We start from the raw sequence: 23,240 nt of genomic DNA, 5'->3' as shown, positions 1-23,240 counted from the left end.
GTAGGTGAAGTAGGTGGATGTTGTAGGTGGATGTTGTAGGTGAAGTAAGTGTGTGAGGTTGGTGAAGTAAGTGGAGGTTGTAGGTGAAGTAGGTGGATGTTGTAGGTGAAGTAAGTGTGTGGTGTAGCTTTCATTTGGTTTGCTATAAATACCCAAGTCCTCAAGCATTGTACATCATCCAAGGAAAAACAAAGCCTAGAGCTAAATAAGAAAAGCTTTGCTAATTAGTTTGTTTTGTGAGTTTTCTTTAAGAGTGTGCTCTATTTTCTTCTTCTTGGGATCATTAGAGTTATCTTGTATACTCTTCTTATTCAACATGGTGTTGGCCCTGTTGCGTTTGCAAAGTTACTAAGGTTTTTATGTTATTGGATTTGTTGGATTTTCTTTACTCTATTTCATTCACGTTGATTGTTGGGATACACGATTAGGATGGCTGGGTTTTGCAGATGGAGGGAATATGCGAAACCTTCTTCCCTCTTTTTTTTTTATTTTTTATTTTATTTTTTATTTTTATCATTTAATATTTTGTTTAGGTGTAACATGGAGTATTTAAGCTAATAAACATAGCTACCGTTAATTTAATCTATTGATTCGCATAAAAAGTGTCTCAAAATTAAGACCTTAGATGAGCATTGGTGGTGCTATCCATACACCTCTTTTTACATTTCACACACATCTCTAAATTTTCGACCGTCGGATCAAATGAATTGAAGATGATCAAATGAAAGAAATTAATAAGAATGTATGGAAGATAAAAAAGAATGTATAAATAGCACCACCCTAACCAAAACCATCCATCACCATCCACAAATTATACAAACAAATGAGGTCATTTGCTTTGCTTCTATAGCTTTACATACCTTTGCAGTTTTGCTTCTGTACCATATAACATTGATCAGTAACTTGGGATGCTTTGAGCATCACAAAATCCAAACTTTGCTGATGAGATCTATTTAGTATTATTAATAGCCACATGCAGGCATAATATAAGTTATATTAGTGATCTGTGATCAGCTTATGATTGAGGGATGTGGAATTAATTTCTTCATTATCTGATGTTTAATTAAAGCTTAATTAGGGTCAATGATATAGTTGATGTCACATCCCGGCCCGGGCGGAACCACTTCCCGGGTCCGCTCCACCACCGTAGCATGATATTGTCCGCTTTGAGCCCCGACCACGCCCTCACGGTTTTTGTTTTTGGGAACTCACAAGCAACTTCCCAATGGGTCACCCATCATGGGATTGCTCTAGCCCCCTTCTAGCTTAACTTCGGAGTTCCTACGGAACCCGAAGCCAGTGAGCTCCCAAAAGGCCTCGTGCTAGGTAGGGATGAGAATATACATTTAAGGATCATTCCCCTGGACGATGTGGGATGTTACAGTTGATGCATGATGATGATACAACTTAGCTTCGCTTTACCAAATGTAGTAAAAAAGTTCTAATTTGAATGCACACTAATTTATTGGTGTGTTGATTGGAATACTTTTGGAAGAGCTAAAATCGCTATATGATTATAAAAAACACTAATGCAAATGTTTGAAAAAAAACGTAAACCATTTATAAGCTATAAAAGTGCTTTCTAAAAGCATTTATTTAAATTTCAATAAGAGAATTGTTATTAGCACTCCAAAAAATTAATTTGGCACTCTCAACTTTCTATAATTATAAGAAAAATAAATTTGTAAGGAGTGCAGAATGAAAATTTTAGAATGTTAATGACAGTTTCCTTTAATCAAAATGATTATAAAACGTTTAGGTAATCAACAAGTGGGTTGGCCCGGATGCCCGTGAACATAAAAAAAATTCTTTTCTTAATTAAAATTATAATCATATGACAGCTGCCATTATCATGTGTGCTACAACATGGTGTTCTGTGGCTTAAAATCTGCGACCCATCACACTTCATTAGTTCATATCGTGCAAAATTGTGTAAACATGCACATGAGCATGCTCGAAGGTCAGATAGTATCTAGAACATCGTGGCTTCAAGTTAAAACAATTTTTAATCATTTTTGGCCCGACTTCAAAGTTCGAAATGAAATTAAGGCTTAATGAATAATGTTTCTAGAAAGAAGTCTCAAATTCCAGTTTGTATTTAGCAAGTCATTTTCACTCCACTAATTGTCCTCTAAATCAATCAGAAATGTTCATTCAACTTTGAATTTTATATCAAAGACGGAAAATGAATGAAGATGTTTTCAATGTTTAATCTCAACCTTGATATTAAATCTTTAGATGGGTGACCAAAAATCTTTAGTGTTTAGTCACTGGCTGATCAAGAGAACAAACTCTTAATCGATATATCGAGTAGCCACCGTGACGCAATTATTTTATCTTTATATATAAAGCCAGGAGACCCTTTTGGGGTCACTGCCTTCACCAAAAAATTTAGGATAAAAATAACTCCCAAACAAAAAAATTCAAAAGAAATCCAAAATAATGCATCAAATAATAGATGAATAATTAATAAATAATACATGAGTAATTTGAGGATGGGGGCCTAGTGCAGTGGCATTAGAGCCAAGACGCCTAGTGTAGTGGCACTAGTGCGCGTAGTGCCAGTTATAAAAAAGGTTTTTCGCATACTCATAATAATGTGATTCAATTAGTTGTTAACTGAATTTTTTTTTTTTAAACAAATGATGTTATCTACACTAAGGGGTTTCTTCTAGCATGGTCTAATATTATACATTTAGTTCAAATATTTGACTTTCTTTTTGTCATAAAAAAAATTATAGAAGCAATTCATGCATATAAATACATTTAAAACTTGTAAATGGCGTGTAGCACGTCGTGATTCAAAAAATGCCTTAAGCACACGCGTAAACACTTGCATGAAAGCTAGTTATTTTTTATGCATGGACTTAGCAGGCCTCACGTTGGACCGGGGTAGCTCAAAGTTGCAAAATATTAATAAGGGATTTCATCTATATAAAATGTCAATAACTTTCTAATTGTATTTGATATTAATGGAGAAATTAAATGTAATGTTTATGCAACATCAGCTACTTCATGGTATAGTTAACAAAATTAACAGATAGAGTAAGCTGGGACACTAAATAAGAGTACAAGAAGAAAAGTGAGACCTAATAAAGTGCAGTGATAAAGTGAGACTTGATAAAGTGTACAAAGGGTTATTGTTAAAATAAGCCTTTCATATGAATAGGAGAGATTGTACAATTTGTGCACATTTTCTAAGTGGTTCTATTATTTTTCCTTATGGGGTAATGTTTCCGGAAAGGGCAATGGAGAAATTCGAACAAGCAATCCCATAACTTCTCATTCAATATACAAGTCAAACCATTCAATTCAATAGATGTTTATATATTTATTTTATAAATCTTTGGAGATATTAATCCCCTGTGGTAGGACTAATTAAGTAATCAGGACATACATCTTACCAGTTACAACCATGAAGATTTGCAGTCAGCCTAGTTTGCATGTTCCTTGAAACAAATGAGTGCTGCAACCAAATGACATTACGGTTTGCTGTTAGTGAGGACTAAGATATAGTTCATTTATTTTATGAGGTACTAGAAAGAGAATGTTTTTAATGTGGCAGTCATACCACTCATATATCTCGGACTACAACAGACGTATGTGGTGAGAGTCCAACTTTCCTCCATGTCATAGTCATAGGTGCTAATGAATAATGACCTGCCTCTATTCCACAACACTACCACCACTCTTTTCCTTGTAATGGTCCTGCCCACACCTGCATCAAATTCAAAGTCAGCATATGCCTTGCAGCCCAAGCATGATTAGTCAGTAATCTAAAATTAATTGTAGAAGTTATGGAAAATGGCGGCATTTTACACTACAACATACTTCTAGGCCATCTTTAGATCGCAGTTTCCCTGCTTGAACTCCGACTGGATCCTGATTAACATCAATGACCTCTTTGTTTCTGAGAATCTGAAGAGTTTCTTTGCTTGCAGATCGGATGTCACATCCAACAAGTAAAGGAGCATGTTGCAATTATATTTTTGGGACCATCGATGTATATATGCGAGTCAAACCAATGAACTGAAATTTATCAGACTGTAGAAAGTACAAACTTTCATAACAGCCCAAATGCTAAAACCGGTACTCCTCAAAACTCATCCCTCCATTTCCCACTTCCAACATGTCAGGATCTATTACGATTAATTAAACTTCAAATAATTAAACAGCATTTTTTTTAAGAAAGATAACACAACAGGGCAGTCAATGCAACAACATAAAATATTACCATTCCACTTCCCAGGTCCTGCATATCTCCCCCAAATGTTGTTTTGATCTGCATTCGACGTGATACTAAAATTGTAGTATACATTAGATTAATTCAAGCAACCGTCTTAATGTTTTCATAGTTAGAATTCTCTGGCATATCAGAATTCAGGTTGAGAACTTGAAAGAAGAAAGGAATTGTTTTCGATCGAACCATTCCCAGTTGTCCTTAATGTCTCCTGTAATTCTCTAAGCGTTGCCGTACCGACCAGCCCATTTTGCAGGATCCTCTTGTCCCCTTCAAGAACATATTTCTTTACCAAAGCTTTGTTTGACAAAACCAAAAAGGTTCCAACTTTCTAGTGATGCAAACAAACACCTTGTAAACAAATTTAGAGTATATGTAGAACGATTTCATGAGGTCATTTGCATATGGAGTACAGAATCGGGCTTCCAGCCTTTCGTAATGCAGAACTCATTCTAGGATATCTAATTTTAGGTTTAGAACCATCATGGTAGCAGTTATCGTACTTCAAATAATCGACACCCTACAGCGAAGTGCCCCGATCAGCTCAAGTTCAGTTTTTTTGTGTTGATGTTTCATCAAAGGTAGAAAACAAGACAAACTATATATGTTAATGTAGAACAGTAGAATAGTAACGGACACAAACCCATTCAGCGAAGGTTCTTGCATCTTGCTCTTCATGCCCAAGTGAGCCTGGCATTGTCTTGCTGCAAGTATAATAACTAAAAATACAGAAAGATGAGAAGTAATGATGATATGCCGGGTGCTATTTCAGATAACAAAGAATTTGAACATGTATTTACCCAGCATAGAGTATACGCCAAGTTTTAAACCTCTTGCGTGAACATAATCAGCAAGGGCCTTGATTCCAGAAGGAAATTTTGATGATTTTGCTCTTAGATTACCCCTCTTGTCTCTGTTTCTTTCAGCCCAACAATCATCTCTCTTTTTTGGTCCACAGAATAACAAGCAAAAAGCTCACTCAAAACCACACTAATAAAGGAACTGATGTGAGGATACTGACCTAGATTGACATATTTGTATCCAAGTGCTGCCAAGTCAGTCGAAACAAGAGCATCAGCTGATGTATAGTCCAAAATTCAAACGAAAATCACAATGATAATGCCGCAATATTCTTTATAAGAAAGTTTGGATTCACAATTTGGCAACTAGTAACTATTAGAAACAAAATTTCTAGTAACACAACACAAAATGTTGCGTCATGAATAAGCAGGAAGCGTTGAAGGAAATATGGAAGTCTAGCATAAGCACTTAAAATTTTTGAGCCTCTTCAACTATTGTCAATTGGTTAAGGGCTGGATGCTCGTGTTAAAACGAGCTTAATTATTGATAAAATATAAATTACAAAAGCAAGTACTGCAACTGTACGATATATACTATTGTGATATTACAAAAGCAGAACAAAGAGTGAGCTCCTGCCTCACCAACCCATTGTGGCAGAAATTGAGAGTGTGATGAATATTTGTATGAGATCTGATCCAAGAGCTTTAAAGAGGCTAAGAAATTAGTGCGGGAAGAGTAAGACTGAGGAAGGATTTTTGAGTGTGACAGAAGTTTAAATGTGAAAATGGGCAAATACAAACAGATAACGCCATATTTATACAATTGCAGACGGGGGTGGATGTATCGACACAACCTACTTAGAGTCTTAGATTCTTTTAGTAAGAAATAACATTATACAATAAGGATACTCCACAAATATTCTTTAGGTCACAAATATATTTTTTTTTAAGGTAAATTACATAAAACTACATTAATTATGAGTTGAACTACAATCTCATAACTCATATTTTAAACATTGCAATATCATATCTCAACTTATGAATTTATTACAATATCAAACTTCTATTAAATTTTTTATCAATTTATCTGTTAAATAATGACGTGACACCAGCATAGCCCACTCTTTTCCCAACTGAAATAAAAAATTAATATTAATATATTATTAATTTTAATTAAATAATTAAAAACTCTCTTCCTCACGTCCTCTCCCTGCTATCGCTTCTTCATCCGTCCCCATTCTTCCTCCCCTCACTCATTCCTCCATCCCCATTCTCCCTTTCTCTCCTTAAACACAACCAAATTTCCTGCGTTGATCCCCAGTGACATCTCCCTGGACCTCAACGCTTTCTTCGCCGCCCACGGCCTCCCACTCCGGCCGCCTCGTCGAGTTCCTCCATACCGGCTGATACACCGTCGTTGATGGTAAGGAGGGAACCTCAGAAAACTCCAGTTGGTGTTGCGAGAAATGCCTCGAATCCGGTCCGGGTTGGGTCATTTGATGTGCCCTTGCAGCTCTGCATCGGAGACCCGCATAGACCCGGGTTTTGAGCGAAAGCGGTTATGGCGAAAATCGAAAAGGACTTGGGTATTTCGCAAGTCAAACGGTTCCCAGAAAACCCCCCACCTCCATCGCCGCCTTGTGATTCCACGGGCTGGCTCGCCAACTTTTCTCTCTTTTCCTCATTTATCAGTTTGTTAGAAATGGAGAGAGAGACGTGAGAGAAACGGATAAACAATGAAAATGAAAGATCAAAGGGAGAGAGGGAATCCTGAGAGAAAGGGAGGGATAGGTGGGTGGATGCTACTGGTATTAGGGAGGGGAGTCGGCAAGGGGGAGGAGAAGGGTAGTGGAGGCAACTTGAAGAAATTTTAATTAATTTAATTACTAAATAAAAATTAATAATTTATCCTAATTAATGTTTTTATTTTAATTGGAAAAATAGTGGGCCCCGTTCCTATCACGTTATCATTTAAACGGAAAATTTAACGGAAGTCTTACATTGCAACGAATCCATAAATTGAGATATGACATTGCAATGCTTAAAACATGAGGTATGAGATTGTGGTTCGACCCGTAGTTAAGGTAGTTTTGTATAATTTATCATTTTTATTAAAGAAACGTTGGCTTTATTTGAATAAAACTCAATTACACAGGGGAGTGTTGGATGATGACGTTGTGTATATAATATTGGGAGGATCCTCGAATCAAACTAGATCATTTACCTACTCATATAATTTTGTTTTGAGTTCAGATTTGAGTAAGACTTGTTAATCAAGACAGTGTGCCAATCTCTTTAAATCGATATTGTATAATTTTTTTTGTAATTTAAAATACAAAATACATAATTACGTGTGGGTAAATAAACTACAAAGCATAATGATATATAGACTACAAAGCATAATGATATATAGATTATAAAGTATTAGAACATAATGAAGACATGAGGAACAAACATATAATATGTGTTCATCTAAGTATTCAACAAATCTCTTACAATTTATTAAAAAAGTAAAATGCAAAACGAAAGTTATCTATTTTTTGTTTAAGCGAGAGTCACGACTTAGGCGGGTGCCTAAGCAAGTTTGGACGGGCACCCAAGCAAGTCTAGGCGCCATTTGTTAATTTTTAAATGCTTAAAAATTAATCGAAGCGATTACCAATTGCATAACACATAGGCCGTCTAGACGGATCTAAGCGAGAATTATAGAACGGTGAGCATGACATAAGTGAGAAAAAGTGATAAAACTCAAGTGATCATAGCATCACACGCATCCTCGTCAATCCATATAGCGCGTGTAAAATAACTAGACACGTATTGAGGCTTTGAGCTACGCAAAGTAAGGCATGCAGTCAAACAAGCAAGAGTGATGAGAATCTATAAAGGCTTTAAGAAAATAGTGGCTTGAATAAAATACAAATTCAAAAATCAAATGGGCGAAAAAGAATTTGGCTTCACATGAGGTAAGAGGATGTGCATAGCGGAGACTGAATCATGAAATTCTTTTAATTTTTCGATTACTTTGTTTCTTCCTTTAAATTGTTTGGAGTTGTTTTAACAAGTTTTCAAATAAAACATCGGTTATAGAATGTCATTGTGCTTGGTTTTGCACCAAATCTTTCACTAACTCTATGTTTTATGCATTTTTCTTAAAGTCTCTTTCAAAGTATTCATAAGTTTCCTTCTCTACTCTTTTTACTTTGAACTTCCATCTCATAATCGCATATTCGAAACATCTGTAGGTTACTAATTAGAATAGAATGTTATTATTTGAACTCTATTTAGAAAAAAAATAATCAGGCATGAGATTAGTAAATTGAGCCCAACAATATTATTCAGTTCCTATAAAAAGCATAAATGTGAAAAGAGAGGAGATCTCGTCCTTGTGCAAACTTTTTGTCCTCATAGCACCATACGTACTTTAGATATTAATTACTTTAAAATAAAAAGAAATTTCCTCTTAAATAGAATACTACATGTGCTTAAAAAATGAATTTCTAGATGTCCTAACATTTAAAAATCATAATTTGGCCAGACAAAGAATTGTTGAGAAGCTTCTTTTGGTTGGAAATGGACGGTGACTGAATGGTGGTTAGAGTTGAAGAGGGTGAAATTCTTAGTTCTGTCCATTCAATTCAAGGTCAATTTTCCCACACAATTGTATATTTATAGTAATTTCTCTAGTAGTACTATCTATGTAAACAGGTGGATGGCCGTGTCGGGTTTCCTTTGCAGAGTATGATTATCTCTCCTCTTATTCTCATCTCATTCATTCCCTTCCTTTTACATATTATTTTTTGTCTTATTGTTTTTATAAAAAAATCAATATAAGATGTTGACGTGACTTAACCATGATCATTTAAATAGAAGAGGATGGAAGGGAAGAAAGATTAGGAGGGGAGAGAATCCTTCTCCTTTTGCATTGTTGGGTGTACTGCTTCGTTGGCCGCTGATAGCTGCTTCTTGGTAATCACAATGGAAATTCTATTTGTATCTTAGTTTGGAGAGGTTTTTCAATGTGTTGTAAACATAGCCCGATATCAAATATCATAATACAAGCAGTTGGATACTTGAAAAAAATAGTATTCAATGACTTATATTATGATAGTCGATGTACCGAACCATATTTACAGCACTGAAAGATTTCTCCTTAATTTGGATGTCATTTCCGAGCTTTTGCCTTTGAATTGAATAATGCTACAATATTGTTGCTATACCACTAAAATATATACATTATGACTTTGTACAATAAGTTTAACTTGGTGATGACTAAAAGCAATCCTAATATATACATATATGTATATAATTATTTGATTAGTGCCGCTTCTGTTAATAGTCCTTAATGTTAGTGAGAAACATTTTAACAAACGGCAATCCTTAATGTTAGTAGAAGCATTTTAATAATCAAACTGTACATAAAAATCAAAACTGGACTTGGAAATTTGAGTCATTTGACTTTCCTAGTGTTTTCTTGCCGTTTTCAGAGAATTTTCTGACTTTTTCGTTGGGTATTACTGAAATAAATTGTTATTGAAAAAGATTAAAGATGGAGAAGGTCGAATATTTATTATATATGAAATTAAATGGGAGGCGCATGATGGCTAATTTTTAAATAACAGTCCCGTAACCAAGCTATCCTGTAAAATAAGTCATTTTTACGAGAATGCATCTCATTCTCTGATGCAGCACTTCTAACGTTTCAAGGTTTGCATTCATAACATGCAGTCTGATCTTGGTCCTTTTTATGTCAGCTCCCATTAAGATTTCTTCCGAATGAAGCCGTTTGCTATGCTGAACATAACCAATTTTACTATATATTTGAGACCAATTTGTTTGAGCACATTGTCTAGGAAACTCCCGTTTCTATTAATCGATTTACAACGTTACTAAATTTTGTTTATTTATCTTCTTTGGGTAATGCTCATCTTGGTCTCCCTTGCATTATTCATCTTATTTTCCTCTCTTAAACACACACAAAAGAGAGGATTGAAGCATTATTCATCTTCTTTTCCTCTCGTAAACACACACAAAAGAGAGGATTGAATCAATGTAGCAAGAAAAAGAAATTAACAATGAGGAGAGAACTAACTCCTACTAGTATTATTGTTCTTTAGTACAGGATGAAGAAGAAACAAGATATAAGATACAATGAATTGAACTTCACATTATTTATTAAGGAAGCATGAATTTGTTACAATTACAATACATCTTTGATTACAATATTTGGAAAAAGAAGATGTTTACAATTTATTGTATCATAATCAAACGAAGGACAAATCTACAGTATTAGAAACTTAGAAGATATTCTTTATTAATTTATCTCCTAAACAAAAGAATCAATGAATTTGTAATTAAAAAAACAAATAAATAAATGTGTGTGTATTTTAGAAATTGTAAAGTAATTTTTTTTATTTTTCTTGTGAAATTGTGAAGCAATCAAGTGATTGTGTGAGTCATATTAACTTTGATCCTGCACATGGTATCTACGTTCAGTATGCTCCTTCTTCTACCTCCACCAAGTTCTGCAGCACTGCATTAGAAGCCTCTCTTAGGAACTCCGACCAGTTCCTAAAACACCCAATACATCACGAAATTGGCAAAAATCAATAGTAGTGTTCGATCAAATAAACCTAGTGCATATTCCGATAACAATTATATGTGCAAATAGATTCTATTTTAGAGAGGTTAGGTCTTATGCCTCCTTTTTTTTATAATGTTTTTTTTTGGGCTTCAAGAAGGCTTAGGTTTATGTCCTTCACTTCTTTTATATATTTTTTTTCTTGCATTTTGAGGGTGATATTGATGTTCCCTAACTAAGTGTAACTATTTTTCATATCAATATAACTTTCTCTACTTCCAAGTTTTCTTACAAGAGAAAAGGTATAGATCTATAGACAAAGAAAAACATATCTGAAACCCATGCATTCACTTACTTAGGATTGATATATTTTACAACTTTATTATAAGAAATTAATAAAGAATGACAATCTAATAATTCCTTATGATATAACGATATACGTACCCTTTACAGGAGTCGAAAGGGAGTCCAACCGTGTACTTAGCTTCTTCAAGTGCCCAACTGAACCTTTTTAGCTCATTTGGGGAGCAAGTTCCATTGTCCCTGACCTTAAGTTGAGACGGCTTTACATTACAGAAAACTGGTATCACCCTCTTCTTAGACTCCATGAGCAGAGCCAACTCATGGAGGCAAAAGTAAGATTCGCAATAATGAGGCGAAAACACGGCAACCCCCACCTTACATTTGTGGATCGCCGCGTCAATTTTGTCGAACAACTTGTCCCCCGGTTTCATGTTCTTGCTGTCCAAGAAAGGATGCAAGTTGAGCCTTGAGAAATGGTAAAAGAGCAACCCGGCCACGGTTCTCTTGGTGTCGATCCCCCGGTGGTTAATGAACACGTCGCATGGCGGGCGTGATTTAAAGGTTAGGATTTGGTTGCTTCCCTGGCGGAGGAAATTGCGAACCAAAGCTGGTGAACGCTGCATGGCTCCTTGAAGAAGCTAACAAAAAAATGATGAGATATGAGATATGGTTTTTATGTACTTTCCGTTTCGTTTACGGATTATGTTTTTCGTTTGGACTTTCCTAAGGGTTACGATTTTGGTTGTGGGTGAGAGAGCTATAAATAGGTTCGGAGAGGGTTTGATTTTGATTTTTGGGGTCCTGATTCAAGGCAAATATTCCAAGTTTAAGATTGGACTTGAGAAAATGCCTGGTAGTTATTTTGATAAGACACAGAAAATAGAAGTATAAGCACAAGCGCAAGCCTTGAAAATTTTGACTATTTAGGCTTAATAGAACTTAGAACAGTATACACCTTCAAACACGTCATTAAATATTGTATTTACTGCTTACTTGGTCACTCCACGATATATTTGCATGGTTTCAAGGCTTGTAAAAAATTTAAAATTTACCAATACATATAAAATATAAAACCGCATGGAAGATTTTTGTTTTTTGTTTTTAGGGTTAAAATTTTGCCCAGCGTGTGCTTTATTTTTTGATTTTCTAAGATAATCTCTTTCGACTCTCACACACCGATCCCTTACAAACTTTTTTTTTGAAACTCTTAAGAATTTTGGAAACTCAATATTTAATGGAGATAATATTAGAGATAAATTAACAACACCTTGTTACCTATTAGTACATATTAGTTGAGAATATGAATCTCACGTTAAGGAAAAAATGGACACTATATGTGTTTACAAGTTAAGGATAAAATGGACACTACATGTGTTTATAAAATATTGAACTACTCTTCATATATTATCAAATGATTTTATGGTGAAATTTTAACTATTTTCATGATAGAATTGTTAGAAGAGTGGTTAGAAGATTGAAATATGTTTGTAAAAAAAGTTAATTAAATATTATTAAATTTGATATGCAACATAATTAAATATAATATAACAAAGGGGATGGGAACGTGCTCTTTGACTTGGCTATTTGAAATTCAAAGCATGTTGTATGTGTCTTGTACTCGTTGTGAAAACAATAAGAACACAACGGTCTTAATTCACGCATAGCTAGCACCACATTACTGTTTCCTTTTGGACGACAAATTTTAGCTGAGCACTTCGTTCTTGTCAAGCAGCTTGTTGGCAGTTCATGAAAACTAAAAATTTGTTCACAAATCGAACTTGCATACCCAGCCGCATCCAATGTGAATACTTAACTTGCTCCTTCATTGCAACGAAATTTTGAGATGTTTGTGTGTAATTAAAAGCAACTCTAATGGTTTGAATTTCCACTCATGCAATAAAAACCACAAATTAAAATTAATTTGAAGCAAATGAAGCTCCACATAAATGAAAATGAATACAAGTACGAAGAAAAATGTTTATGCATATGTCGGTTGGGATCAGATGAACATTTATTTGAGTGCATTTTTGTTCGTTACCCTTAAGTAGTGACAATGATGTTCAACCACTCTATTTATCGAGAAAAACTTATGTGGAGCTAGGCTTACCATTAAACAATGATGAGTGGCACTAACATTTACTCAAAACATGCCTAGTAAGCATTATGCACAATATGTTTAATAATTTATATTTAAAATTTTCATAATACGATTATCTACTAAATAATTACACCATTAAAATTATCTAATGTCCGATTTTTTTTCCTCAGTTCCTCCTCTCCTTTTCCTTGTTAGATTTTCTTCCCAACCACGTTTTTTTTTTCTCTTCCCCTTCCCTTGTTTTGTTGCTTTTCGTTGAAAATTGAAAAAAAAAAAAAAAACAAAACAAAACAAAACAAAAATTGAGACCCCACCTTCTCTAACTTTTCATATTCTGGAAACTAGAAAGTAACTGATTTTGTCCCTTTTATTTCAATTCAATAGCTGATTTCATCATATGAACTTGACTTGATTAACCTACAAATCTCTAATATCCAACAAAAATGATACAAATTGAATCTACCATTTTTAAACGAAAATGTTCTCATAATTTACTGCACAGAAATTCAAACCCCACAAGAAGATAACAAAATGTACAAATAAAGATACTTCTATGATTCTATTGGCTCAACATGTATGTAGGCGAGCATTTTATAGGTACACGGTTGATTTTCAACACGATTGATAGTTTCTTTGGTTCTGAAGTGAATTCTTTTTTTTCTCTCTATTGCTGCATATATTTATGAAGAAATGCAAGAAAAGGAATGGGACAAGCTGAGAAGAAAAGGTGACAGAGAAAGAGAGGAAAATTATAAAATATTAGATGAATTAGAATATTAATTAGGAACAATATTTATTACAAACACCTTAACTATGAAATTATGGTAAAATTATATTTAAAGGTTGCCACATGACAAGTTTTGAGTGGATGCTAGTGCCACTCAGCGTCGTTCAGTGGCAAGTTAAGCCCTACACAAGTTTTTCACCTATTTATCACTGTTGGATGAGTTTAAATTTTAAAATTTCTGTCTATTCACTACATACATTTTAAACTTATCTAACGGTGATAAATAAGGTGATGCTAAGAGACCCAATTTTGTAAACCAAATAATGTGGATGTTGATGATTGGATTATCACTAAGTGTTGATTAACGTGCTTATTTTTTATTGGTGACACGTCATTTGTTTACAAATTCCATTTAAAGGTTTGGTTCTTTTTATTAAGGAGAATTCTATTGTAAAAGATAAAACTTAGTTCACATTGTTTGGCTTTGTATTTTTCAGTTTGTTATTCGGTTTGATTTGGTAGTGATAGGACTGCAGGTTGTTAGGATAATTTGGCATTATCTTGTGTGTAAAGCCATTGTATAAATACCAGCTGTAATCTTATGATTGATCATCAATGAAAGTAAACCTTCCTATTACTTTTTATTATCATTATTTTTCCGAACAGCTTAATCTGATCTTTGAATGCAGCACCAGCTTTGAGAAATCACATATTAAAAAAATAAAGATTTTGGAGGATTTCAATACGTTGTGGATTTTGTGGAATTTAAGAACAAGAAGTCTGTGTGTGTGTATATATATACGTAACATCCTATATCGTTCAAAGGAGTGGATCATGTGAGCTTTATATGTATATTCTCATCTCTACCTAGCACGAGACCCTTTGGGAGCTCGCTGCCTTCGAGTTCCATCGGAACTCTGAAGTTAAGCGAGTTCGCGCGAGAGCAATCCCATGATGGGTGACCCACTGGGAAGTTCTCGTGTGAATTCTCAGAAACAAAACCGTGAGGGCATGGTCAGGGCCCAAAGTGGACAATATCGTGCTACGGTAGAGTCGAGCCCGAGATGTCGTGGGTGCCCGAGCCGGGATGTGACAATATATATATAACCAAGACTAAGTGTAGTCAAACTAAGATTTTAAAGGATTTTAAAAGTGATAGATTTTATAGGATTTAAGAAGATTAAAGACTCCTACAAAATTCATATGGATTGTGGTGGAAGGATTTGAAATCCTAGGGGGTGAAGTTGGATTCTTTTTAGTCTTGGTTATATATACTTTTTGCTTTCAAATCCCACAAAATTTACAACTTATTGAAATCCTCCAAAATCTTAATTTTTTTAATATATTTAGATTTGGATGGATTCTAAAATCCTTTAAAAATTTTTAATTGACTAAAATAAGATTTTAAAGTCTTTTAAAATCCTCTCAAATCCAAATTTGATTACACCACCCCCTAGGATTTCAAATCATTTTCCATCTGGGCAGTCCTTAAATCTCTACCAACCCCCAGCCACACACAGGTAACCTCCATATACTTTGGTGGAATCTCTTATTATGAACCTTAGACCTTAATTAGGCATGTATGATCATCGAAGGACATGATCAATCTAGGATTTTGATTAATACTACTCTCTCGCCATTCTGATTTTTTTAATGTATGTGGTACTACAAGCACTACTGAAGTACCACAGCGTACGTCTGTGGCAAAATGGCAGTCGGTGGTGATGGTTGTTGGTGGTGTAGTGCTCAAAAGCTTACCAAAGTTATGTTGATCTATCAATTGAGAAAGAGATGGAGCCGTGATTGTGTGAAAGGTGACCCAAAAATGGAGGGGATAAAGTGGCTATCGAGTACAGTAGGGTAAGGGGAAAGATTTTTCCTTCTTTTTTTTTTCAATAAAAAAATTATGTGAAAATCTACTACAATCCACCAAAATCTACAAACTAAATCCATTCAAATTCTTTAAAATCCATATGAATTTTGTAGGAGTCTTAAATCCTCCTAAATCCTATCAAATCTATCACTTTTAAAATCCTTTAAAATCCTTTAAAATCTTAGTTTGACTTGGGTAGGACTATCCTAGCAGGTAAATTCTAAATTTTACACAATTCATCCAACCAACTAGGATGAGAATTTGAACTTGAGTATAAACGGAGGAACGCACTGCTCTAGTCAATTTGGCTAAACACAAATATATATTATGCACATCCTAAATGCTTTACTTTCCGTTCTTTTCTTTATTTTTTCATTCAAAGCCAGTTTAAGAGAGGTAGTAGAGTTGAGACCAAACTCAGAGCTTTATGGTATTCTGTCATGTGCTTAAAAACTGCAAATACGGCAATTGGTTGAGTGGTCTAATTCCTTCATTACCGGTAACTTTCCTTCTTAAATAATATTCTGATTGAGCCATTAGTCTTGTTCAGTACCTATGGACGAAAAAGAATGGGGAAGGAAAATAAATACATTTCAAATTAAGTAATTTCTTAATTTCCTTTCACATATATATTAATTCTCTTGAATCTCTTCCACTGTCTACGCGATCAATTCCTGGAAACCCAACAGAGACATTAACTTTAGCAATGCATGATGCCTGGCTTGTAGCATTTTCTTTAATAGTCACTAAAAAAAATAGTGTGAAACCTCAAGAATGGTATGTGAGCCAATAATTCAGGATTTTTAACCGGTTTTATTAAGTTCTATAAAACATTATAGAACTTGCTTAAGCTTCCAATAGGACATTTCAAAGATGTTATGATAAACATAGATAACTCCATTCTGACTATGTTGACGGCCATGTTAGTATTTTTATAGGTTCTTCATTGTTCAACTTAAATCATTTTCCTTAGTGGGAGGACCTCTTCCATATGGGTCCCGGAGTGATGGTTAGGCCAAGGCCAAGAGAACCCTTATGACTCATATCATTTTCCTTACTTTGGCACACAATAGAGATAGCAAAAGCTCAAAAATTGAACTTTTTACAAAAATTGTAAGTAACCAATGTTCTTCTTCCGTGTCACGCCTTGATCCTGACATACGTCCAGGATCGACACTTTATGTCACCAAGTACCCATATATCTAACATACCTCGCCTCCAGGATATAGGCAAAGCCTGAAAAAATAGTGTGAAACCTCAAGAATGGTATGTGAGCCAATAATTCACGATTTTTAACCGATTTTACTAAGTTCTATAAAACATTATAAAACTTGCTTAAGCTCCCAATAATACATTTCGAAGATGTTATGACAAACATAGATAACTCCATTATGACTATGTTGATGGCCATGTTAGTATTTTTATAGGTTCTTCATTGTTCAACTTAAATCATTTTCCTTAGTGGGAGGACCTCTTCCATATGGGTCCCGGAGTGATAATTAGGCCAAGGCCAAGAGAACCCTTATGACTCATATCATTTTCCTTACTTTGGCACACAATAGAGATTGCGAAAGCTCAAAAATTGAACTTTTTACAAAAAGTGTAAGTAACTCATGTTCTTCTTCCGTGTCACGCCTTAATCCCAACATACGTCCAGGATTGATACGTTATGTCATCAACTACCCATATATCTAACATACCCTACCTCCAGGATATGGGCAAAGCACAACACAAGATTCAGATTGTGTAGTAATTTTTCGTATACTTTATGGTTGCATCTAACTTCTTTGTTAGACTGCCTACGTACCCTCCGACGGGATCAAGCCATTCGTAGTTCACCATTTGTTAAACTCTGAACTATTTGTAAAACACTTCTTAGTAGACAACATAAAGTACCACACTACACATCAACCATAAGCCAAACAAGAGCACATACAATACACCAAAATATAGGGCTAGAATAACACAGTTCGGTCAAAGCCTACATCTCTAAAGCTTTCTCATTTTTTGTTTTATTATTTTTATAAAAAAATCAATATAAGATGTTGACATGGCTTAACTATGGTCATTTAAATAAGAAGGGATGGAAGAGAAGAGAGATTAGGAGGGGAGAAAATCCTTCCCCTTTTGCATTTTTGGGTGTACTGCTTCTTAGTAATCACAATGGAAATTCTATTTGTATCTTAATTTGGAGAGGTTTTTCAATGTGCTGTAAACATAGCCCGATATCAAATATCATAATACAAGCGGTTGGATACTTGAAAAAAATAATATTCAATGACTTATATTATGATAGTCGATGTACCGAACCATATTTACAGCACTGAAAGATTTCTCCTTAATTTGGATGTCATTTCCGAGCTTTTGCCTTTGAATTGAATAATGCTACAATATTGTTGCTATGCCACTAAAATGTATACATTGTGACTTTGTACAATAAGTTTAACTTGGTGATGACTAAAAGCAATCCTAATATATACATATATGTATATAATTATTTGATTAGTGCCGCTTCTGTTAATAGTCCTTAATGTTAGTGAGAAACATTTTAACAAACGTCAATCCTTAATGTTAGTAGAAGCATTTTAATAATCAAACTGTACATAAAAATTAAAACTGGACTTGGAAATTTGAGTCATTTGACTTTCCTAGTGTTTTCTTGCCGTTTTCAGAGAATTTTCTGACTTTTTTGTTGGGTATTACTGAAATAAATTGTAAATGAAAAAGATTAAAGATGGAGAAGGTCGAATATTTATTATATATGAAATTAAATGGGAGGCGCATGATGGCTAATTTTTAAATAACAGTCCCGTAACCAAGCTATCATGTAAAATAAGTCATTTTTACGAGAATGCATCTTATTCTCTGATGCAGCACTTCTAACGTTTCAAGGTTTGCATTCATAACATGCAGCCTGATCTTGGTCCTTTTTATGTCAGCTCCCATCAAGATTTCTTCCGAATGAAGCCGTTTGCTATGCTGAACATAACCAATTTTACTATATATTTGAGACCAATATGTTTGAGTACATTGTCTAGGAAACTCCCGTTTCTATTAATCAATTTACAACATCACTAAATTTTGTTTATTTATCTTCTTTGGGTAATGCTCATCTTGGTCTCCCTTGCATTATTCATCTTATTTTCCTCTCTTAAACACACAGAAAAGAGAGGATTGAATCAATGTAGCAAGAAAAAGAAATTAACAATGTGGAGAGAACTAACTCCTACTAGTATTATTGTTCTTTAGTACAGGATGAAGAAGAAACAAGATATAAGATACAATGAATTGAACTTCACATTATTTATTAAGGAAGCATGAATTTGTTACAATTACAATACATCTTTGATTACAATATTTGGAAAAAGAAGATGTTTACAATTTATTGTATCATAATCAAACGAAGGACAAATCTACAGTATTAGAAACTTAGAAGATATTCTTTATTAATTTATCTCCTAAACAAAAGAATCAATGAATTTGTAATAAATAAATAAAACAAATAAATAAATGTGTGTGTATTTTAGAAATTGTAAAGTAATTGTTTTTATTTTTCTTGTGAAATTGTGAAGCAATCAAGTGATTGTGTGAATCATATTAACTTTGATCCTGCACATGGTATCTACGTTCAGTATGCTCCTTCTTCTACCTCCACCAAGTTCTGCAGCACTGCATTAGAAGCCTCTCTTAGGAACTCCGACCAGTTCCTAAAACACCCAAAACATCACGAAATTAGCAAAAATCAATAGTAGTGTTCGGTCAAATAAACCTAGTGCATATTCCAATAACAATTATATGTGCGAATAGATTCTATTTTAGAGGGGTTAGATCTTATGCCTCCTCTTTTTTTATAATGTTTTTTTTGGGCTTCAAGAAAGCTTAGGTTTATGTCCTTCACCTCTTTTATATTTTTTTTTCTTGCATTCTGAGGGTGATATTGTTATTCCCTAACTAAGTGTAACTATTTTTCATATCAATATAACTTTCTCTACTTCCAAGTTTTCTTACAAGAGAAAAGGTATAGATCTATAGACAAAGAAAAACATATATGAAACCCATGCATTCACTTACTTAAGATTGATATATTTTACAACTTTATTATAAGAAATTAATAAAGAATGACAATCTAATAATTCCTTATGATATAACGATATACGTACCCTTTACAGGAATCGAAAGGGAGTCCAACCGTGTACTTAGCTTCTTCAAGTGCCCAACTGAACCTTTGTAGCTCATTTGGGGAGCAAGTTCCATTGTCCCTGACCTTAAGTTGAGACGGCTTTACATTACAGAAAACTGGTATCACCCTCTTCTTAGACTCCATGAGCAGAGCCAACTCATGGAGGCAAAAGTAAGATTCGCAATAATGAGGCGAAAACACGGCAACCCCCACCTTACATTTGTGGATCGCCGCGTCAATTTTGTCGAACAACTTGTCCCCAGGTTTCATGTTCTTGCTGTCCAAGAAAGGATGCAAGTTGAGCCTTGAGAAATGGTAAAAGAGCAACCCGGCCACGGTTCTCTTGGTGTCGATCCCCCGGTGGTTAATGAACACGTCGCATGGCGGGCGTGATTTAACGGTTAGGATTTGGTTGCTTCCCTGGCGGAGGAAATTGCGAACCAAAGTTGGTGAACGCTGCATGGCTCCTTGAAGAAGCTAACAAAAAAATGATGAGATATGAGATATGGTTTTTATGTACTTTCCGTTTCGGTTAAGGGTTATGTTTTTCGTTTGGACTTTCCTAAGGGTTACGATTTTGGTTGTGGGTGAGAGAGCTATAAATAGGTTCGGAGAGGGTTTGATTTTGATTTTTGGGGTCCTGATTCAAGGCAAATATTCCAAGTTTAAGATTGGACTTGAGAAAATGCCTGGTAGTTATTTTGATAAGACACAGAAAATAGAAGTATAAGCACAAGCGCAAGCCTTGAAAATTTTGACTATTTAGGCTTAATAGAACTTAGAACAGTATACACCTTCAAACACGTCATTAAATATTGTATTTACTGCTTACTTGGTCACTCCACGACATATTTGCATGGTTTCAAGGCTTGTAAAAAATTTAAAATTTACCAATACATATAAAATATAAAACCGCATGGAAGATTTTTGTTTTTTGTTTTTAGGGTTAAAATTTTGCCCAGCGTGTGTTTTATTTTTTTGATTTTCTAAGATAATCTCTTTCGACTCTCACACACAGATCCCTTACAAACTTTTTTTTGAAACCCTTAAGAATTTTGGAAACTCAATATTTAATGGAGATAATATTAGAGATAAATTAACAACACCTTGTTACCTATTAGTACATATTAGTTGAGAATATGAATCTCACATTAAAGAAAAAATGGACACTATATGTGTTTACACGTTAAGGATAAAATAGACACTACATGTGTTTATAAAATATTGAACTACTCTTCATATATTATCAAATGATTTTATGGTGAAATTTTAACTATTTTCATGATAGAATTGCTAGAAGAGTGGTTAGAAGATTGAAATATGTTTGTAAAAAAAGTTAATTAAATATTATTAAATTTGTTATGCAACATAATGAAATATAATATAACAAAGGGGATGGGAACGTGCTCTTTGACTTGGCTATTTGAAATTCAAAGCATGCGGTATGTGTTGTACTCGTTGTGAAAACAATAAGAACACAACGGTCTTAATTCACGCATAGCTAGCACCACATTACTGTTTCCTTTTGGACGACAAATTTTAGCTGAGCACTTCGTTCTTGTCAAGCAGCTTGTTGGCAGTTCATGAAAACTAAAAGTTTGTTCACAAATCGAACTTGCATACCCAGCCGCATCCAATGTGAATACTTAACTTGCTCCTCCATTGCAACGAAATTTTGAGATGTTTATGTGTAATTAAAAGCAACTCTAATGGTTTGAGTTTCCACTCATGCAATAAAAACCACAAATTAAAATTAATTTGAAGCAAATGAAGCTCCACATAAATAGTCGTATCGGAAAATGAACACAAGTACGAAGAAAAATGTTTATGCATATGTCAGTTGGGATCAGATGAACATTTATTCGAGTGCATTTTTGTTTGCTACCCTCAAGTAGTGACAATGATGTTCAACCACTCTATTTATCGAGAAAAACTTATGTGGAGCTAGGCTTACTACTAAACAATGATGAGTGGCACTAGCATTTACTCAAAACATGCCTAGTAAGCATTATGTACAATATGTTTAATAATTTATATTTAAAATTTTCATAATACGATTATCTACTAAATAATTACACCATTAAAATTATCTAATGTCCGATTTTTTTTCCTCAGTTCCTCCTCTCCTTTTCCTTGTTAGATTTTCTTCCCAACCACGCATTTTTTTCTCTTCTCCTTCCCTTGTTTTGTTGCTTTTCGTTGAAAATTGAAAAAAAAAAAAAAAAAAAACAAAACAAAAATTAAGACCCCACCTTCTCTAACTTTTCATATTCTAGAAACTAGAAAGTAACTGATTTTGTCCCTTTTATTTCAATTCAATAGCTGATTTCATCATATGAACTTGAATTGATTAACCTACAAATCTCTAATATCCAACAAAAATGATACAAATTGAATCTACTATTTTTAAACGAAAATGTTCTCATAATTTACTGTATAGAAATTCAAACCCCATAAGAAGATAACAAAATGTACAAATAAAGATACTTCTATGATTCTATTGGCTCAACATGTATGTAGGCGAGCATTTTATAGGTACACGGTTGATTTTCAACACGTACGATTGATAGTTTCTTTGGTTCTGAAGTGAATTCTTTTTTTTCTCTCTATTGCTGCATATATTTATGAAGAAATGAAAGAAAAGGAATGGGACAAGCTGAGAAGAAAAGGTGACAGAGAAAGAGAGGAAAATTATAAAATATTAGATGAATTAGAATATTAATTAGGAACAATATTTATTACAAACACCTTAACTATGAAATTATGGTAAAATTATATTTAAAGGTTGCCACATGACAAGTTTCGAGTGGATGCTAGTGCCACTCAGCGTCGTTCAGTGGCAAGTTAAGCCCTACACAAGTTTTTCACCTATTTATCACTGTTGGATGAGTTTAAATTTTAAAATTTCTGTCTATTCACTACATACATTTTAAACTTATCTAATGGTGATAAATAAGGTGATGCTAAGAGACCCAATTTTGTAAACCAAATAATGTGGATGTTGATGATTGAATTATTACTAAGTGTTGATTAACGTGCTTATTTTCTATTGGTGACACGTCATTTGTTTACAAATTCCATTTAAAGGTTTGGTTCTTTTTATTAAGGAGAATTCTATTGTAAAAGATAAAACTTAGTGCTCATTGTTTGGCTTTGTATTTTTCAGTTTGTTATTCGGTTTGATTTGGTAGTATAGGACTGCAGGTTGTTAGGATAAGTTGGCATTATCTTGTGTGTAAAGCCATTGTATAAATACCAGTTGTAATCTTATGATTGATCATCAATGAAAGTAAACCTTCCTATTACTTTTTATTATCATTATTTTTCCAAACAGCTTAATCTGATCTTTGAATGCAGCACCAGCTTTGAGAAATCACATATTAAAAAAAAATTAAGATTTTGGAGGATTTCAATACGTTGTGGATTTTGTGGAATTTAAGA

General features: G+C 34.0%; 2 protein-coding genes and 1 pseudogene across 2 annotated transcripts; all 3 read right to left on the bottom strand.

Moving 5' to 3' along the window:
• Positions 1–3,574: 3,574 nt before the first annotated feature.
• On the bottom strand, positions 3,575–6,536 carry LOC137728569 (alpha-galactosidase-like; annotated as a pseudogene).
• A 3,993-nt stretch (positions 6,537–10,529) lies between these two features.
• Positions 10,530–11,544, bottom strand: LOC137728568 (probable 2' cyclic ADP-D-ribose synthase BdTIR). Its single transcript, XM_068467318.1, has 2 exons — positions 11,063–11,544; positions 10,530–10,608 (listed from the first exon to the last, which is right to left on the bottom strand). Exons 1-2 carry the CDS (start codon positions 11,542–11,544, stop codon positions 10,530–10,532), a joined length of 561 nt encoding a protein of 186 aa, XP_068323419.1.
• A 7,703-nt stretch (positions 11,545–19,247) lies between these two features.
• Positions 19,248–20,261, bottom strand: LOC137728566 (probable 2' cyclic ADP-D-ribose synthase BdTIR). The gene is made up of 2 exons (XM_068467317.1): positions 19,780–20,261; positions 19,248–19,326 (listed from the first exon to the last, which is right to left on the bottom strand). Exons 1-2 carry the CDS (start codon positions 20,259–20,261, stop codon positions 19,248–19,250), a joined length of 561 nt encoding a protein of 186 aa, XP_068323418.1.
• Between the last annotated feature and the right edge of the window lie 2,979 nt (positions 20,262–23,240).

This window comes from Pyrus communis, chromosome 3 (assembly GCF_963583255.1).
Source record: "Pyrus communis chromosome 3, drPyrComm1.1, whole genome shotgun sequence".
Classification (NCBI taxonomy): Eukaryota; Viridiplantae; Streptophyta; class Magnoliopsida; order Rosales; family Rosaceae; genus Pyrus; species Pyrus communis.
This window is presented reverse-complemented; position numbering and strand designations above follow the sequence as displayed.

Excerpts from the sequence above, each read along its gene's own strand:
- LOC137728568 (XM_068467318.1), bottom strand. The coding sequence starts at position 11,544 with ATGCAGCGTTCACCAGCTTTGGTTCGCAATTTCCTCCGCCAGGGAAGC. Across the intron at positions 10,609-11,062 it reads CCTTTCGACTCCTGTAAAGG|GAACTGGTCGGAGTTCCTAA; the intron begins GTACGTATATCG and ends TGGGTGTTTTAG.
- LOC137728566 (XM_068467317.1), bottom strand. The coding sequence starts at position 20,261 with ATGCAGCGTTCACCAACTTTGGTTCGCAATTTCCTCCGCCAGGGAAGC. Across the intron at positions 19,327-19,779 it reads CCTTTCGATTCCTGTAAAGG|GAACTGGTCGGAGTTCCTAA; the intron begins GTACGTATATCG and ends TGGGTGTTTTAG.